Source organism: Paroedura picta, chromosome 6 (genome assembly GCF_049243985.1).
Source record: "Paroedura picta isolate Pp20150507F chromosome 6, Ppicta_v3.0, whole genome shotgun sequence".
Taxonomy (NCBI): domain Eukaryota; kingdom Metazoa; phylum Chordata; class Lepidosauria; order Squamata; family Gekkonidae; genus Paroedura; species Paroedura picta.
The window spans coordinates 61,262,849-61,280,508 of record NC_135374.1 but is presented as its reverse complement, the minus strand read 5'-3'; the positions used below and the strand labels follow the sequence as shown (position 1 = coordinate 61,280,508).

General features: G+C 41.1%; 1 protein-coding gene across 1 annotated transcript in view; it reads left to right on the top strand.

The window, feature by feature from the left end:
• LOC143840701 (uncharacterized) overlaps positions 1 to 13,536 on the top strand; it is a 39,902-nt gene extending 26,366 nt beyond the window's left edge. The window contains exon 2 of the mRNA XM_077344248.1: positions 12,395 to 13,536. Coding sequence (XP_077200363.1) covers positions 12,581 to 13,117 — 537 coding nt within the window. The 5' untranslated portion in view covers positions 12,395 to 12,580 and the 3' untranslated portion in view covers positions 13,118 to 13,536. The remainder of the gene's footprint in view (positions 1 to 12,394) is intronic.
• Positions 13,537 to 17,660: the final 4,124 nt, after the last annotated feature.

Below are 17,660 nucleotides of genomic sequence, written 5' to 3'. Positions count from 1 at the left end.
TTAATTAACAGGAAATAGAGAGTGAGTATACATGGGCAGTTTCATAGTGGAAGGTGGTAAACAGTGGGGTACTGCAGAGCTTGGTCCTAGACATGGTACTTTTTAACTTGTTCATTAATTATTTGGACATTGGACATAATGAACATGTTCTATTTCCTGTGTCCGTAAGTCAGCCTACTGTTTTTTGTGGTACTCTTGTTTGTTTCATGTCCATTCTGGGGTGTTTCAGAGGCATTTTGACCCAGAACAGGTTAATAAGGGGGTGAGAGTTCCATTTTTTTCATTTCTAAAATATTGTTCTCTACTGACTGTAATGCACCTCACTGATTTTTACAGTTCTCTTGTTTGTTTAATGCCTGTTCCGTCCCATTCTGTGCCATTCTAGCTTTTACCCTGTCCCATAATTCTATACATTCTCAGTGCTCCTTGGATTTCTAACTCCATACAGATGCAGCTAGGGCAGGAAGGTTCCACCACTCTTTGCAGCAAGGATGGGTGTTTTAAAATTTTTTTTGTAAAGGTGGGATTCCATAACAACACAATCCTACCTTCATAAACAAATTTTAAATGCCCTGATCAGCCCCACAGTGCCACTAAGCCCTACAGAACTGAATGGGGCATTTTTTGTCCCCCTCCACAACACCTCTTCCCTGTCCACACAGGCTGGCACCTGGATAGACCTCATTGGCCCCATAGCAGACTGGAAAACATGGAAATATCTGCATTTCCTTGCTGTGGGGTAATGGAGGGCATAACACGAGCCAGGCCCAGGCCGGGCTGGTGACAAAGTTGTATGGAAGTGGGGATTAGCCCCGGTGCCCTACGAGTACTGGCCCAGCCTTTTCTGCATGTGCAGAAAACATCACAGTGGCTTACAATCACCAGCCCTTCTGGCCCAAGGTCACCCAGCTGGCTGTATGTGGAGGAAGAGTGAGGAATCAAACCTGGTTCTCCATATTAGAGGCTGCTGCTCTTAACCACTACATCAAGCTGGCCTTTTCCCAGCTGCAATGAAAGAAGCTGCTGAAGCTGGGACCTCAAAGTACTAAGAAGGGCTATCTTTCTAGAGATGCTTTGCCAGGCAAACTTAATGAAAATGATGAGGATTCTAAAGCGCTTCCTGTCTCTTCTGTTATCTGAGCTCTAGGGGCCAGTGTGGTGGTAGGTTTTATGGTGAATGCAATGTCATTTGATGGGTCATGGGGAATTCCACTGCTGATTCCGCATCCAGTGGATTGCAGCAGAGAAAATGCTGCCTCATCGCTGAAGGACACCATTGTAGAAAGGACTGGAGAATGTGTCTGAACCAGTTTCTGCTGAGAAGAACTATTTGGAAACTGATACCATAGAATCCCAATAGCCAAATAGTTGGATCTTTAGCATAAACACATTTCCCGGAATGAAAGCTTGTGCTAAAGTTGTGCTGATACTTGCTCCTTAACCATGAAAGCTGTTTACTTTGACTTGGCAAGTATGTGCAGTAACTTGCTTGGGATTTTCTTTTGACTTTGGGGTAGGATTTGTGTGTTTGTTTTTGCTTAATGAGAAAAAGAGGGACATAGTTATGACTTGCTCACTCTAAGAAAAAAACCCAACAGCTTCTGAATTTTATATTCCATCTAAGTTGTTTGACTGAAAATGAGTTCAGTGTCTCTTATGCCAGTATGTCCAACCTCCCATAAACATAAAAGGCAACAGCCCACCAAAGCTAAATCTCCAAACAGTTTGGAGGTCTGGGCTCCAGACTGTCAGACAATATTTGCATGCATGCAGTTGTCAGTTTTGCATGGCTGAAAGACATATCTGACATGCCTCAAATGTTTTGCATGTGTGCAATATCGAGGTAAAATTGCGCAACTAACTGGAGCCAGCAAGAGTAAGGGATGCATAGAGAAATACTACTTTCCTCATTCCAGCTTTCCCTTTTGCAGCTAAACAGAGTACAAACTTGTTATCTATCCATGGAGCCAGTCTTGACTGCTCCCTTCTACACATTGGTTTGTCTGTTGTCCACAGAGGTATGCAAAAAACAAGTAAGCCTTTTTAAGTACAATGTAACAGGCTTTAGTCCCCACACTGAAATGTTTGAGACTTAAAATGCATATATTGGCTGACTGTGCCAATATATGCGCAACAGCATATGATTATGCCTCATCTGTTTATTTACGTATTGTATTTATATACCGCCCATCCTGAAGGCTCAGGACGGTTAACATGAAACCAGAAATGATACAGGTAACTCCATTTTTTAATATTGAGCCAACGCTGGTTAAGGATGGTACCCATGGGGAAAGGTGTGATTATAATGCTAAAACCACATCTTCTAACTGCAAAGAAAAGCACAAGAAATATTGTCTTTTAATCTCTGGTCCAGAAAATCTGGTGCTATTATGCATATACCATTTTTTTCCATAATCAGTTCAACAACCCTTTTAAATCATCCTTTCGAAAACCGCTTTTAAAACATTCCCATTTATGCATGTGCTCTAATACTGCGTTGCTTTTTTGGGCACTGATTATGCATTTGAAAGGGGAAACTTCCTCTGTTGTGCTGTAGTGTCACCTGATCGCCACTCTGGCACAAGCTGCTGGCAGGAATTCATGGGAATTGTAGTTCATGGACATCAGACTTTAAAACAAGAAATGTGGACCCACTGGCTTTTGAATGCAAAATTAACACCTTTCTCTCTCTGAGGTATACTGTTCCTTGTAGACAGTGGGAAGGATGGGCCACAGGTCTCCAAGCAAACGTAAAGCTTCCACCATCCCTTCCCCTCCCCTGTGGAGGTTTTTTAAAACTACTGATGAGCCCCAAATGGGAGCCATAGCCTATAGCTTGAAGCAGTTCTGCTGCCTCATTCTCCCATGAAACAGAACCAGCATTTCAGGTAGCTGCTTAGCCAATGCAAGGCAGCACATTGGCCCCCCTCTGGCCATATCACTGATTAGAGGTGGAACTCTGTAGTCTCAGGAGTGTTTGCTGTGGCAGGAAATGCCACACATACCAGAGAAGTGATCCTCCTCATTTACATGGCAATTAGGTGGTTCAGTTGTCAGGGAGATGAACAAATTGCATGTTCATGTGATTGCTGGCAATCGGCAGCAGGTGCCTTGAGCTCCCATTGGTGGATGAGGGACTGTGAGCAGAAAAGGGATTGTCACAGGGGTGGAAACCAAAAACACACTAATGTTTATTCATGAAAAAGAGCATCCTCAGTACCATCACAGAAGAAAAGTAGTTGCAAAGCTAGTTTTAAATACTACACTGAAAAAATGCAGTCGACGCTATGAGGAGGGGTGGCCATGCAAAATCAAAAATACTACAATGGGTTTTGCACAGTTAAAACAATCCTATGTGCAGAAATAAAAACAACAATGTCTTTTTGGGCAGACTTTTTGTGAGGTTTCCTGCCATGCATAATACACCCTATATGAAAATGCTTACTGCCTTTCTTTAAGGAAATGTAGTATCTCCAGCTGCAATTGAATGGACTGAAAATGTAGGTATTAGTTTTTAGGGGGATTGCCTAATTTGTCAGCATAACTGTGGTACCTACTTAGCTATACATTTCTACAGGGCATCTCTGAGACCTGGGAGATCCTGGAGTAAGAAAGTATGTAACATTATAATTGTGAGATAAAATAATTTGTAAAATAGTACTGGAAGAAGAAATCCAAACCCTTATAATTGCTCACAAGAATATCTAGGGAGTACAAAATGCAGTTGTCCATGGTTGCCAAAAATATGACCATACAAATAAATGGACATGGGGGAGGGGTATCTCAAGGAATGAAAAGCAAAGGAAGTAGAAGTATTCAGGATCATACCCTGTGAACAAGTCATAGTCTGATTATCATGATACAGTATTAAATGCAGTTTGGTCATCTAAGAATTGTAAAAACATGAATGAGAATGTGTAAATAGTTTCATTTGACCTAGTTCATGTTTAAAACAGACTCTGACTCAGGCCGTCTTTGCCAGCAGTTTCCCCTCACATAAGATTCAAAGGTTGCTGGAATAGCCTCCTAACTAGTACGTGTGAATTGTGGCTTGCACAAATGTGTGTTTCTGTGACATCTGAGGCAGGGAGGGGAGGAAAGAATTTCATATAATCAAAAGCAGTTATCAAAATCTGGTCTGCCTGAAACTCCCACAGTTCTGTATTAATAATATATAACTTTGAGCCCAACTACACCTTATGTTTTCTTATATCCTTCCTCAGGACTGGTCATAGATATGTTCTGGGGACTCCATGCTTTCTGCGCATGTGTGTGTGCGTGTGGCCCAATTTGGATTTGGACGAAGAAGGTACCCATTAGCCTTATGCTAAGGTCATATTAGATAGTTCTGTATTTTTAAACAGAGGAGAAAGAAGGGGGGAATCTTGATAATGTTTTTGGTATTCTTGAATACATACTACATTTCCATGAGCAAAAACTCTGATGTCCACCTGGGTTATTATTCAGAATGCTACTTTGCATGGCATTGCCAAATTTATACTTTCTTTACAAGCCTTTCTCCAAATGCGCTGCAGTTTCTTCACAACATATATGAAGAGTTAAAAGCCATTATTATTGACATTTCTTGCCACAAATGAGAAATCTAACTGTGCTGTGTGTGTTTTTACATGACCATCAGTCTCACCATCTTTAATGTACTTTTCTTTGCTACAATAGAGGGAGGTAAGATGTTGAATTGAAATGCAGACACATTAACTCTCTATACATATCTCTTTCAGGCATTGCCTTCTCAGGGATGATCCACTCATAGGTGCAGGAACAATCTTAATCCCAATTGTCTCCATGGGACATTAGTGGATATACTTGTTTTTAGGATAATGGCTGGCCAAAATCAAACACAGAACACATGGAAGGGTACTATTTATTATATTTATTTATTTATTTCTATACTGACCTCCCAGTGAGCTGGCTCACAGTGGTGTACATCAGTCAAAACATATAAATAACACAATGAAATTAAACAAGCTTTAAATAAAAATTCTAAAAACAGTCAGCATATTAAACAATGCTGATGTCAGAGGTCCTCGTATCAATCACCTTCTGTTTTTCCTGACTAGCTTACAGTCAGGGGGGCATCTTCGATAGGAGGAGTCCAATAGATGTTATTTCACTGACCCCAACAAAAAGCCTGGTGGAGGAGCTTCATCTTACAAATGTAGTGGCTAGGAGCATGGCCCTAAACTGGCAAGCCGGGTTTGATTCCCCACTCTCCCACATGATGCCAGCTGGGTGAACTTGGGCTAGTGACAGTCCTGTTAGAGCTGTTCTCACAGAACAGTCCTGTCAGGGCTCTCTCTGCCTCACCCACCTCACAGGGTGTCTGTTGTGGGGAGGGGGAAAGGAAGGCAATTGTAAGCCACTTTGAAACTCCTTCATGTAGAGAAAAGTGGCATATAAGAACCAACTTCAGAATAATTTGAAAAATTAAAAAAAATACTTTGGGGGGTTTAAAATATCCACAAATTAAACAGGTCTTGTCCACATATATGCAAATTATGCGCTTACCAGAAGAGTTGGTGGCAGCTGATGCGAGGAGTTCCACTGTGGTGGGAGATACTGGGAAAGGCTCTGGGTTCAGCCATCATGACAGCAGATGTCAGGAGAGGCTCCAGGCTTAGTGACAGTGGCAGCAGATACCAGGAGAGGCTTCAGTCCCAGGCATGGTGGCAGACTCTGGGAGCCACATTGGGCCTGACCAGGCCAGGTTGCCCTGGAGGATGCCAGGAACCACTCTGGACTCTACGCTATGTGGTAAGGCCTGGAGCCACTCCTGGCTTGGCAATGGGAAGGGAGGTGGGATCCCTCCACACACATCTCATGCCCCCCCCCTCTAGTGTTTTTACAATTGGGTCAAAAGAATCATTCTTCCCATGCCAATGAAAACAAAGGCAAATCAGGAGGTCTGGGACATTTATTCCTAATCCCTTTCCTAATAATCCCTAACACAGAGTTTGCCTTTTCCACTGTTGCAGCACACTGGGCGGACACTTCCACTGAGGTATCCATTATGATGCCAAAATCATTCCCCCTTTCATTCTCAGTGTAGTGGTTACAGAGTTGGATTAGGATCTAGGGAGACCCAGTTTCACATCCCTACTCTGCCCTGCCATGGAAACAGGTTCATGCTGAGTGACCCTGGGCCAGTCAGATACTCTCAGCCTAACCTCCCTCACAGAGTTGTTATGAAGATGAAATGGAGGAGAGGAGAATAACAGAAGCGTCTTTGGGTCCCCACCAGGGGTATAAATGAAGTAAATAACAGATATTTTAGAAACTAAAAACAAGGTCCAAATCATTTCAAAAGTGGGAAGACAGATGTGTTTTCATTTCATTGTATGTATCAAGAAAATGGAATGAGCAAATCAGAACTTTTCTTCTCATTGTGATTGCCTAAACCAACAATTTTGCTGCTTTGGCAAGCAGATCCACAAAATAATTTACAAGATTTGCAACTACCACAAGTAGGAAGCTATTACAGCCTCAGCAACTTTGGGGAATTTCCCCCCAGATGCTAAATTTGCATAAAGGATAAAATGTCTGTTTTTTAAAGTTGCTTTTACGGTCTTGGTTGACTCATAAGTACTGCTGTTAACATGTGCCAAACTGCATGTCAAGACTGCATCCAAACATTTTCAAGCATCATACAAACACTGGTTGGATTAATTTCATTATAGATGTTTTCCATAAAAAGAAAATGTTCACAGTCTTACTTCAAAATAGGATGCTGTTGAACGTTTTTTGCCACATGACAGATAAGTGTTTTGGCCACAAGATGTCAGAGCTTGACATGCAGATACATAGACACATTTCTGAGGGGAAGCCCTGGTATGCGGCAGCTAAGAGTGGCACCTAAAGTCTTAATGAATAAGTTTGGCACCTGATAAACTGAACTGTAGCTTACAAGAGCGTATGTCACAACACATGTCTTCAGTGTGCCACGAGACTTTGTTATTTGAATTCAGGCATACATACATTTCATGTTATTCTGTAGCAAGGGTCAAATTTGATCGCACTGAAACATAAAACATGTTCACTGACAGCCTTTCGAAGGGTGTCTAAGGTTCTTTCCTCAAGGTCTGTTCTCATACCATGTAAGAACTAGCCCATGACACTTTTTTCTTCAAAATATCCTATTTGTGCAAGTGCTTGCTGAAAGTGGTATAGTTGTGCTGAAAGGATGATTCTTCCTCAGCAACACTAGGTACTGATTACTAATTAAATTTAAAAGACCCATTCCTACCCATCCAGGCTTAAAATCTAAAGTTTAAACACATGTACAGAGGTCACAGATTAACTGAACAATTACCAATTTGTAAATCTTATGTAAGTTCCCAAAGAACAAACTAGGGGGTTAGAACTGTACAGAACTGTTGGGCTGCTGACCTTACTGATATACTACAGATTATGAGGACCACTGCCTGGCATCGTCCAGCAGAGCAAAGCTTTTTAGATATATTGAAAAGTACTTCCTATGTGCTTGCCAGTGCCTGGTTTAGCACTACAGCATGAAATCACCTGTGTGGGGAAAATGCTATCTAGAGAAATTCAAATGGGAAGATGGGAAAACCATGTTCAAGTTTTGTCTTTGCTACAAAGTCACCTGTGATCTCTGGCAATTCAGTTTGTTTAGCTGGAAAACAGCTTACCTGTATACCTTTCTGGGCCAGCCTGAGGAAAAATATATTTAGTATAATTGGGATAGCATTGACTAGACATCATCTGATTTGCTTATCATTGCTAGCTTCATGTATATAATTCCAGTAATTTCTCAGATTTAGTATTTTATATTCGTTCGATCTACCTGTTTTTCCTACATTTCCTTCTGTTAATGTTATATGACCAGTATATATTTATATTTTATTGTCTCCGCCATCTGCCATTCCAAACCCATCCCTGAGGAGCTGCCCCAGTTTGTTTTCACTTCAAGTACAGATCAAAGATCCCTTGACAGAGAAATCTAGGAGAGCCTGTATGGACAGAGGGCTTGCACATATGCTCTGAATATTTCTGTTGTCCTTTGCTCCACACAGACTACAGGACTGACCCTTAAACTTTTCAGTAGTTGTGGAGCACATAAGTATTTGAAAGGTGGTCACTTGGAGGAGGGCAGGATGCTGTTTCCGTTGGCTGCAGAGGAGAGGATGCACAGTAATGGGTTTAAACTATAAGTACAATGATATAGGCTAGCTATCAGGAAAAAATTTTTCACAGTCAGAGTAGTTCAGCAGTGGAATAGGCTGCCTAAGGAGGTGGTGAGCTCCCCCTCACTGGCAGTCTTCAAGCAAAAGTTGGATACACACTTTTCTCGGATGCTTTAGGATGCTTAGGGCTGATCCTGCGTTGAGCAGGGGGTTGGACTAGATGGCCTGTATGGCCCCTTCCAACTCTATGATTCTGTGATTCTAGAAATTCCAGAGCCCTTTTTATTGCTGTGAGGTCAAGGACAGTCAATTTAAATCCTATTATAACATGGATGAAGTGTGAAGCATTAGTAACCTTTCCAGGAAGATTAAAAATTGTGCATATCCTTGGATGGCATTCTAACCTTTCCTTTATTTGTCTCCATACAATTAGATAATGGTTGTGTGGATTGTTATCTAGTTTAGATTCGGGACATTGGCAGTTTGACAAACCAGCATTATTTTTATCCAGCAATCCAGCAAGTAATTAAATGTAGTTTATTTGAATTCAGTCTTTATGGGGAACAAGATGGAAATCAACCTACAATATGTTTGCCTTTGTTTTGGATCTGTTATGTAAAGTTCAAAGAGACATTTGCAAAGATTTGAAATAGCAGGTTCAGAATATTTAGAAATGTTCTTAATTGTGCATTTATGTCTCACTGAGTTCAGTGGGAAACTGGCACATCTGGCACTGGACTGCACCCAGTGTCCAGCATATCATATTGCTATGAAATAGTCGGAATCAAGCTTTGTTACTGGTGTAGGACAATGCCTTTAAAAAAGATCAGCATGACAAAAATAAATTGATGCAAACGGGCAGGCTCAGTAGCATAGTACTGGTCTGGTTTCATATGAATGAACCTTGGACTTAAATATCCTCTGATCTCCCTCCCCATCCTTCTTCTCTTGAAATCTCCGCTTTCCCTGACTCTTTCGAAGGAAATCATTGTGGCATGAATGGAGTGTCTCTAGATGGACAACTCCATCCACAACCATCCTACAGCTGCCCCTTTAAACTGGAGAAAAGCAGGGTTTTCCCCTTTATGATTAAAGATGATATCCCCAAAACACCACGAGTCATGCTTGGGATGAAAAAAAAGTCATGTAGATGCTCCTAAACAGGATTAAACAATCTGGGGGCTTCCTGCTTTCCACGAGGGAAAAATCTCAGTGTGGAATCAGTCCTGAAAAACAGGCAGGAATTTTTGTTTGCTTTGAAAATTGAATTATAAATCAGGAAGTGTAAGTCTCTGCTTTGTGCAGCAAACTTGATTGCTTTGGGTATATCAGTATTACTCAGTGTTGTTGCAGGATAGAGATAAAGCAAGAATTACAGAAATATGTGTTTAAATTGGTCCCCCACTCACCCCATGCACACACGTACATGTGTGTCTGCTGGGTTCAACTATTGTTTCAGTCTTAAATTCATTGTGTAGCCTTAGTTAAGATACATAGGATTTTGCAGCTCTTCTTCCACTTCAATCAGAGTTTCCCATTTGCCTTCAGGACGGTTCACGTAAACATTTATTTTAAAAAACTGATGTCATATTCAAAAATCCGCACAGCAAATCAGCAAATATGGACTGGAAACACAGAAACTTACAGTCATCAGGCTTCAACAAAGAGCAAACAGTAATTAATTTTATAAAATAGATATTGTAGTCAGTTCTTCTAAAAAAGTGGAACTTTCATTCTTCTTTTTTAAAAAAATTATATTCAGCACCTACATAGTTTATGGCAGTACTTCTGAAGAGATGGTTTCTTGTTTGGATTCAGTGATTCTTTCTATAGTTGGATAAGATATAGTAGCCCTGAGGCAGTGCATAGTTCAGTGTCTCATTTTCTCCTGTGTTTACATTTAAATCAAGAGTGGCTTGTGCAAGGGATACAGGGGTCATTGTATAAAGAGTTCCAGAAAATACACTTATTACCAGTTTCCCTATCACACACTTCTCATTCTTTGCTTATAAGAAAATATTATTAGAACATAAAAGCCCCAAATGACTACATTTGATGATGTCTCACTTCAGACTATTTGACATAACTTCATCTATCATGTGTAAAGCAGCAGTGGAAAGGGCCCCGTTTAGGAGACTTCATTTGGTGAGAGCCAGCTTGCTGTAGTGGTTGAGTGGCAGCTTTTAATCTGGGAAGCCAGGTTTGATTCCCCACTCCCCCACATGCAGCCAGCCGGGTGACCTTGACCTTATCAGTGCTCAAGCTGTTCTGACCGAGCAGTGATATCAGGGCTCTCTCAACCTCACCCACCTCACAGGGTGTCTATTGTGGGGAGAGGAAAGGGAAGGCGACTGTAAGCAACTTTTGGTAGAGAAAAGTGGCATATAAGAACCAATTCTTCTTCTTCTCCTCCTCCTCCTCCTCCTTCTATCAAGACAGCAGCACCATGTTGAGTGTGTTTAGAGCCCACCAGCCAAAGATGGTCACTGCAGTATATGAATGTAGCTTTCATTACTTCAGATACACGACTGAGTTTTCATTCCAAATGTAAATAAAATCCTCTAGAAAATGAGGTCCTGATTTGAACAGCTGGAGGACAAGAAGCAAGAAGAGTAAATAAAGGCCTCTGCTTATATTTTGTGTTAACTTGAAAGGGAGCTGCAAATAATTAGTCAAGTGAGCCATTTGCAGTATGCAGTTTACTTTATACATTTAACCCCATGTTCTCTTTCAAAATGAACTTCAGAGCTTATAAATGTGAGTACAGGTAACTGAGGACTGGTTTCATCACAATTTTTGCAGGGAGCAGGTATGAGGCAAGGAGAACTGCCGTAACATATCGTATTTTTTTCTATGAGGAGTGTGTCAAGATTATTGCAATTTATTACAAACTTGTAATGGGGATCCAGGGGTGGCAACCTTCATAGTTGTTCCTGAATTATGACTGACCAGCAGACCACAGGGATCAGTTCCCTGGAAGAAAATTCCAGTTTCAGAGTATTGGGATTTGCCCTGCCCCTTCCAGACAAACAACATAACAGCAATCTGAAGCAGAGCAACCCCTTTCCAAGCCAGTTAATTTCTGTGGTATTAGAAGGGGTCACTGCTTACAATTGCACTGTCAGACAGAAGCTAGATCTTCTTCAAAGAACTAAATTGGGTCTACTTATTTTAGATCTTATTCATAACTATTTGTCAACAAATTTCACTCTAGAGAAGATTGAACTTCATTAAATACAAATTAGGGCAAATTCCCTATCCTTCCTGGACGAGAAAGATTTTGCAAAGTTGGGAAAAGTTGCAAAAAAACCCAAGTTGCAAAACGACTGGATCAGGAGGAAAACAGACCAGAGAATTTGTTTATTTCTCATCACAGGAAATAATGGAGATCAGATGAGTGCATCCTCTTTGGGCACCCATAGAATTGGATCCCCTAGTTCAAACTTTTTGCAACTTGGTGGTTCTTTTAAGGACAGGCTTCTTCAGCAAGTCTTTGGGTGATATATGTCAACCAGTTCTCAATCCACCTAACAGTAATAAGATCTATACCACAATTTACCAACTTGCCAATAAGAATTTCATTTGGAACCTTATAAAAAGCCTTACTGAAATCAAGGTAAACAATGTCCACAGCATTCCCCAATCTAGCAAGCTAGTAACTTGCTCAAAAAAAGAGATAAGGTGACTTCCGGCTAAGATGTCGTTCTGAGAGGGTTGCAGGGCATCTGCTCTGCTATCTCTGAAGCCTGACAGGGGTCAATCGCGCAATCAATTGGCAGAAAAGAGGAGGGGTACGCAAACCCCACCTCACCTTTCTACCCAGGAAGTTCTTGGGGCCGTCTCCAATCCTTTAGGGAGTATATCTCCCTGGATTATAGGCTGTCAGCGTTCCAGGTCCAGAGGACGACTGCCATATTCTATCTCGGTCTTTCGTTTCTCTCTTTAATCTTAAAGCATCTGCTTCAACCCTACACGACGAATTACTGCAAATGAACGTTGTGAACTGAGGGGAGGACATCGGCTGAGTTCCAAAACTGCAAGTATCTCTCGTCTTTTTTTCTCTGTCTCTCTTCCTGAATCAAAGCCCTTTGTTTCCCCCCTCCTTTTACTCTGCTCTGCCCGAAGCCACCTCATTATGAGGCAGGCTAATTCTCCTAACTAAGTAGAAGAAGGACTCAAATCAACTCAAATTAATTGGCAAAAGCTCTTACTGCAATTGTTTTGGTTTTCAGAGATAAGAGATAACAGCTGTGAATGGAAAGATCTCATGAGAACTCTGTTCCAGCACAAGAATATCTGCCTTACTGACTTCAATACGTCACATGCCTGTGCCGGAACATTAGAGGATAAAACAGAGGACCTCTACTGGCCACTTGTAAAATTGTTTGAGGCTGGCTGTTGTTTTTTAAGTCAAAAACATGTCTATGTTAAAAAGATTGGCTCATCTAATAGAGAAACAAACCCAAGATTTCAAAGCATTTACAGAAGGATTGGTCAAAAATATCTTTAAGGAGATCCAAGATGGCAAGGAAGAAGTCTCCAACAGGAATGATGGATCAATAACAGTGGCTGATGACAGCTCTAAACAAGGTGGAAAACCAACAGTAGAAGAGAAATCTGAAATTCTGGAGACGGAAAAGGGGATGCCGGAGTTCTGCAGCCCAGATAAGGACACCCTTTTAAAAAAGACATACAGCCATCTCAAAGCAACAGTGTACAAAAATCAATCAAAAGATATATGGATCTGTAGTGAAAGTAACCGATTTAAAGGAGCTCTTTGGGGGGAAAATTGTATTGATACTGGAGTCCAGGAGGTGCAGTGGCCTCAAGATTTATCGATGCATATTCTGCGGGAAAGAGTACAACTGCACTTTCTACGCCAAAGGCCAATGGGACAGAATATAAGTCTACGGGAACGACAAGATGCAGCAAGCCTCGAGATGAGACCCCCTTAAGAAGACCAAAAGCTCATATTGTTCTATGTTTAATGTTAAGCATTTAATCTAAACCTGGAAACTTACTATTTCCTGTATTAATAACATATACTGTATTCTATATTTCTATTTTTATGAAAAAGGGGAAGCAGTGTTTTTTTCTCTCTTGTTTCTTTTCTTTTGTAGGCATATAGATAATATAATCGTTAGTGTTGGAAATATAAAATGGGGTTTTCCCCCCTTATTTTTTTTCTTCTTTATTAGTGTATTGTTATAGGGCCAAAGCTCACACTGATCTGTAGAAAACGTTTAATGTTAAGCTCTCAACTTAAATCTGAAAATATACCTGTCAGGATGGCTCTTAGAATGGGTCAAGTATAAATTGTTTTGTAGATGTATCTGTATTAAGGATAAGGAGAAGCTATGAAATCCTCTTGTAAGTTTTTTTTTTTTGTACATCTTTAAGGCAAAGCCCTACTTTCTTTTCCCTTCATTAGAGTATTGATACAGGGCCAAAACCCATACTGTTCTACAAGAAATGTTTAATGTTAAGCATCTAACTTAAACCTAGAAATATCTGTCAGGATAGCTCTTAGATTGTATTAAGCAGTTAACGTGAGGTCTATGATCTCTCAAGTAGGTTGATTATTAACAACTTCTCTTTTGTATATCTAAATAGGCCTTTTAAAAAAAAATTAGTGGAAATGTGGATGGCTCTTAGACTCAGTTTTGGGCAAAAGTTTATAACATTGTGTAGTTAATGTAGGGTCGTACATTTTCAAATGATGATTATATTTTATATTCTACTGTTCTTTGTATTAATAACTCGTATTGCATCCTATATTTCTATCTTTATGAAAATAAAAAAACTTGTATAAAAAAAAGAGAGATAAGGTTACTCTGGTATGACTTATTCTTAAGAAAGCCACACTGACTCTTAGTAATTATAGCCATCCTCTCTAGCTGCTCAAGGACGGACTGCTTGATGATTTGTTCTAAAATTTTGCCAGCTATAGACATCAAGCTGATGGGTCGGCAGTTACCCGGATCCTCCTTTTCCTCCTTTTGAAGATGGGGAAACATTTGCCTTCCTCTAATCTTCTGGCACTTTACCTGTTCTCCAAGAATTGTCAAAAATAATGGACAGGGGATCAGCAATTACATCTGCAAGTTCTATTAGAGCAGGGTAGTCAACCTGTGGTCCTCCAGATGTTCATGGACAACAATTCCCATGAGGATTGTAGCCCATGGACATCTGGAGGACTACAGGTTGACTACCCCTGTTTTAAAGAAGAGTTGGTTCTTATATGCTGCCTTTCTCCACCAGAAGTAGTCTCAAAGCGGCTTTCAATTGCCTTCCCTTTTCTTCTTCCTACAACAGACACCCTGTGAGGTAGGTGAGGCTGAGAGAGCCCTGATATTACTCCTGATATTTGGAGTGGGTATTTGTGTGGATATATAAATATGTGAGATTATTTTCCTTCTGCTAATGTGTATGTGGACATGTGGTCGCATACATTTTGTGGGAAGTGGGTCATAGAGAAGGTGGCAGTAATTACGCAGTGTTTATTTTTCAGAATGCCAATGCATCTGCAGGAGCATCTCTACTCCATGGATGACCTACTGTACAAGAGGGCAGGCATGGAGGCAGGAGGTTTATGTAAGTGGGTGGAACATACCAACCAAACCTGTACAGTATGCATTTGAACCTACAAATTAGGTGCATTTTATATTCCAGTCACTTCAGGCCAATTACCATCCAGCTGTTTTCTTTTTTGTGTGTGCTCACAACTTTATGATTACAATAATTGCAGGTGAAATGAATGGCATTTGGGTGTCCCCATTTGGCTACTAGGGCATCACATGGCCTAGAAAGATGAAATCCACAAATAACTGTGGGCAGGAAATCTAGGTCATGATTGTTTGGATTAGGAGCACTCTAAGGGCAAGGGACAACTTGGATTATATGCACAGGCAGAAGGCCTTTTTGGAGGTGGGAAAAAGCACACTCATTATCCAAGCTTGAAAGTTTGCAGTTTTCTTGCTCCTGGCTTTTGAATTTAGCACCAAATCAAAATTTGGAACAAATTGAGAAATGGGTAGCATATATATTGGATTTGCCACTGGAAAAAAAATGAAGCGGCAAACTCCTTAGGTAACAGAGCATAAAAACTACAAAACAACACATTGTTAAACACTGGGATAATAACCATGACACTCTCTTCCTTAGCATAATCCCAGCTATGTCAGAAATGGCACACACTACTTGGAACCTAGAAGGTTTCCTTACTTGATGCCAAGGTATGTTTCAGAGCTCCTTAGTTCTGATTAGAACTTAGAAGACAAATACATCTGTATTATTGCTGGTTATTGCTGTGTTGAACGATTACTGAGTTTATCTTCCTTACATTTGGTTTTGTTCACAAATGTCTCAGTTTGCATCTCTCACAGTTCATGGCATTTTGACCACACTATTTACATTAAAATAAAATCTGCATCCATGTGTGTGAATATATATAATTCTCCACATGGCCATCAGTGGATACCTCCAGAGACTGGGAGCCATTAATAGACAAGACTGATCTTTCCACGAAAAGATTGTGGGAAAGATTTGTGGGGTTCTAGTCCAGCACAATTGTGGTGGGAGCAGCCAGACTAGGGGCACATTACTCCCTACAGTTACTCTGAGGGAAGAGGGGGGGGGAGGGAGGCTACAGCCTTGATCCATGGGGGGAAAATACAAATACAAATACAAATAACCTTTATTTTATATTCTGCCCTTTTTGGGAGCTCAAAGTGAGCAACAGCACAATAGTACACAACGATAGTACATTAAAAAAAAATCTTCATTCCCCCCAGTTAAAATTTACAGTCAAACGGTGGGTTCAGAGTTTTCAGAGTGATCTTCCTCAGTTCCCAGAGTAGGGCCAATACGTCTTGTTGATATTTATGGATATTGACCCTATGTCTGGTGGAACAGCTGTCTTTCTCCCATGATGTCCCTGATGTCTCCCTGAGAAGGCCCTGGTCCTGGTCAAGGTCAATTTCACTTCCTTTGGACTGGGAATCCTAAGCAGAATCTGATCTGCTGATCTTAAGATTCATGTGGAGTATAAAGGAATAGACCAGGGCCAGTTTACCCATGTAAACTGTATAAACTGTATAAACTGCACATGCTATGAGCTCTGCACTTCCAGGGGTCCTTCCATGGATCAAGGCTGTAGCCTCCCCCCTCCCCCCTCTTCCCTCAGAGTAACTGTAGGGAGTAATGTGCCCCTAGTCTGGCTGCTCCCACCACAATTGTGCTGGACTAGGACCCCACAAATCTTTGAACTGGCTCTGGTGCTATAGGCCACGCAAATCCTTAAACCACTCTTTTTAAATAGATAGTCCCACAGATATGTTGGTCCCAGACCATTTAGCGCTTTAAAGGTTAGCACCAAAATCTTGAATCTGATCCAGACTCTAATCTGGAGCCAATGCAGCTGGCCAAGCACCAGTGTCATGTGTGTCCTCCATTGGGTCCCTGTGAGGATCCTGCATCCTAAGAACTGGGCCCTTCTAAAGATAAGACAAACTTATTTTCTGTGTATGTTGAGAAAGGAAAGTGTTGGTGTGACCAATTCTGCACTGAGGTGTAAAACATGCAACACTCCTGCTTGCAAATGTGTGATAGGAAATCACATATTTGCATACTTTCTGATGGGAGACCAGTCCCGCGTTATCCCTCTGGCTCATTGTGGCTTTTTGCCTTAACAGTGGTTGTTTTAAGGTTTCAAACTTCCTCCCCCGCAGAGTCCTGAAATTAATTGTTATGGGGAAATGCCACAATAATAAAACATTTTTACAAAACTTGCACTTATGCGTTGCTTAGGGATCATGCCACAACAATAAAACATTTGCTTAAATCCCTTATTGGGATTCTTTGTATAATGGTCTCTCTTTATGTTTGGATAGATTGGCCATGGTAACCAGAGCCCAATGATTTTGTGTTAACAATAAAGATTTAAAACAAAGAGCATGGCCACCAAGTTAAAAGGGATAGGGCTGCTGCATCACATGCCCCCCCTCCCATTCATACCTCACTGCCAGAAAACACAAACAGGAGTTTGTTTCAGCTGCCCGTTCCAAATATTACTGTGCACACTGAAGAGAACATTTTATTTGAAGTGAGGGCATGTTGCTTTGCGGTCCTGTAGCTATGCGGACCATGCCATTAAAAAAAATTCGATTAGAAAATAGAGAGGGGGGCAGGCGCGAGGGTGGGCAAAATCCTACTAAGACCATCGTGAATTTCTCCCTCCAGACAGGCTTGCCCCTGTTTGTGCTCTAATCTGCAGTGCGGCAAGAAGAGGGAAATCGGGATTTTGCATTTTCCTCATCACGGAGCAAACTGGATGAAAACTCACGCCACCTACTGGAAAGCTCCAGGTTGCTGCTGACATTATGTGGAAGAAGCACTAAAACCCGCAAGTAATGAGAGGCTGTCCAGGGGTAAATTCCTTGTGTGGAATCGGTGTGTGAATCGCTCCAGGAGATGAAGTAGTAGGTGCAAACTTAAATG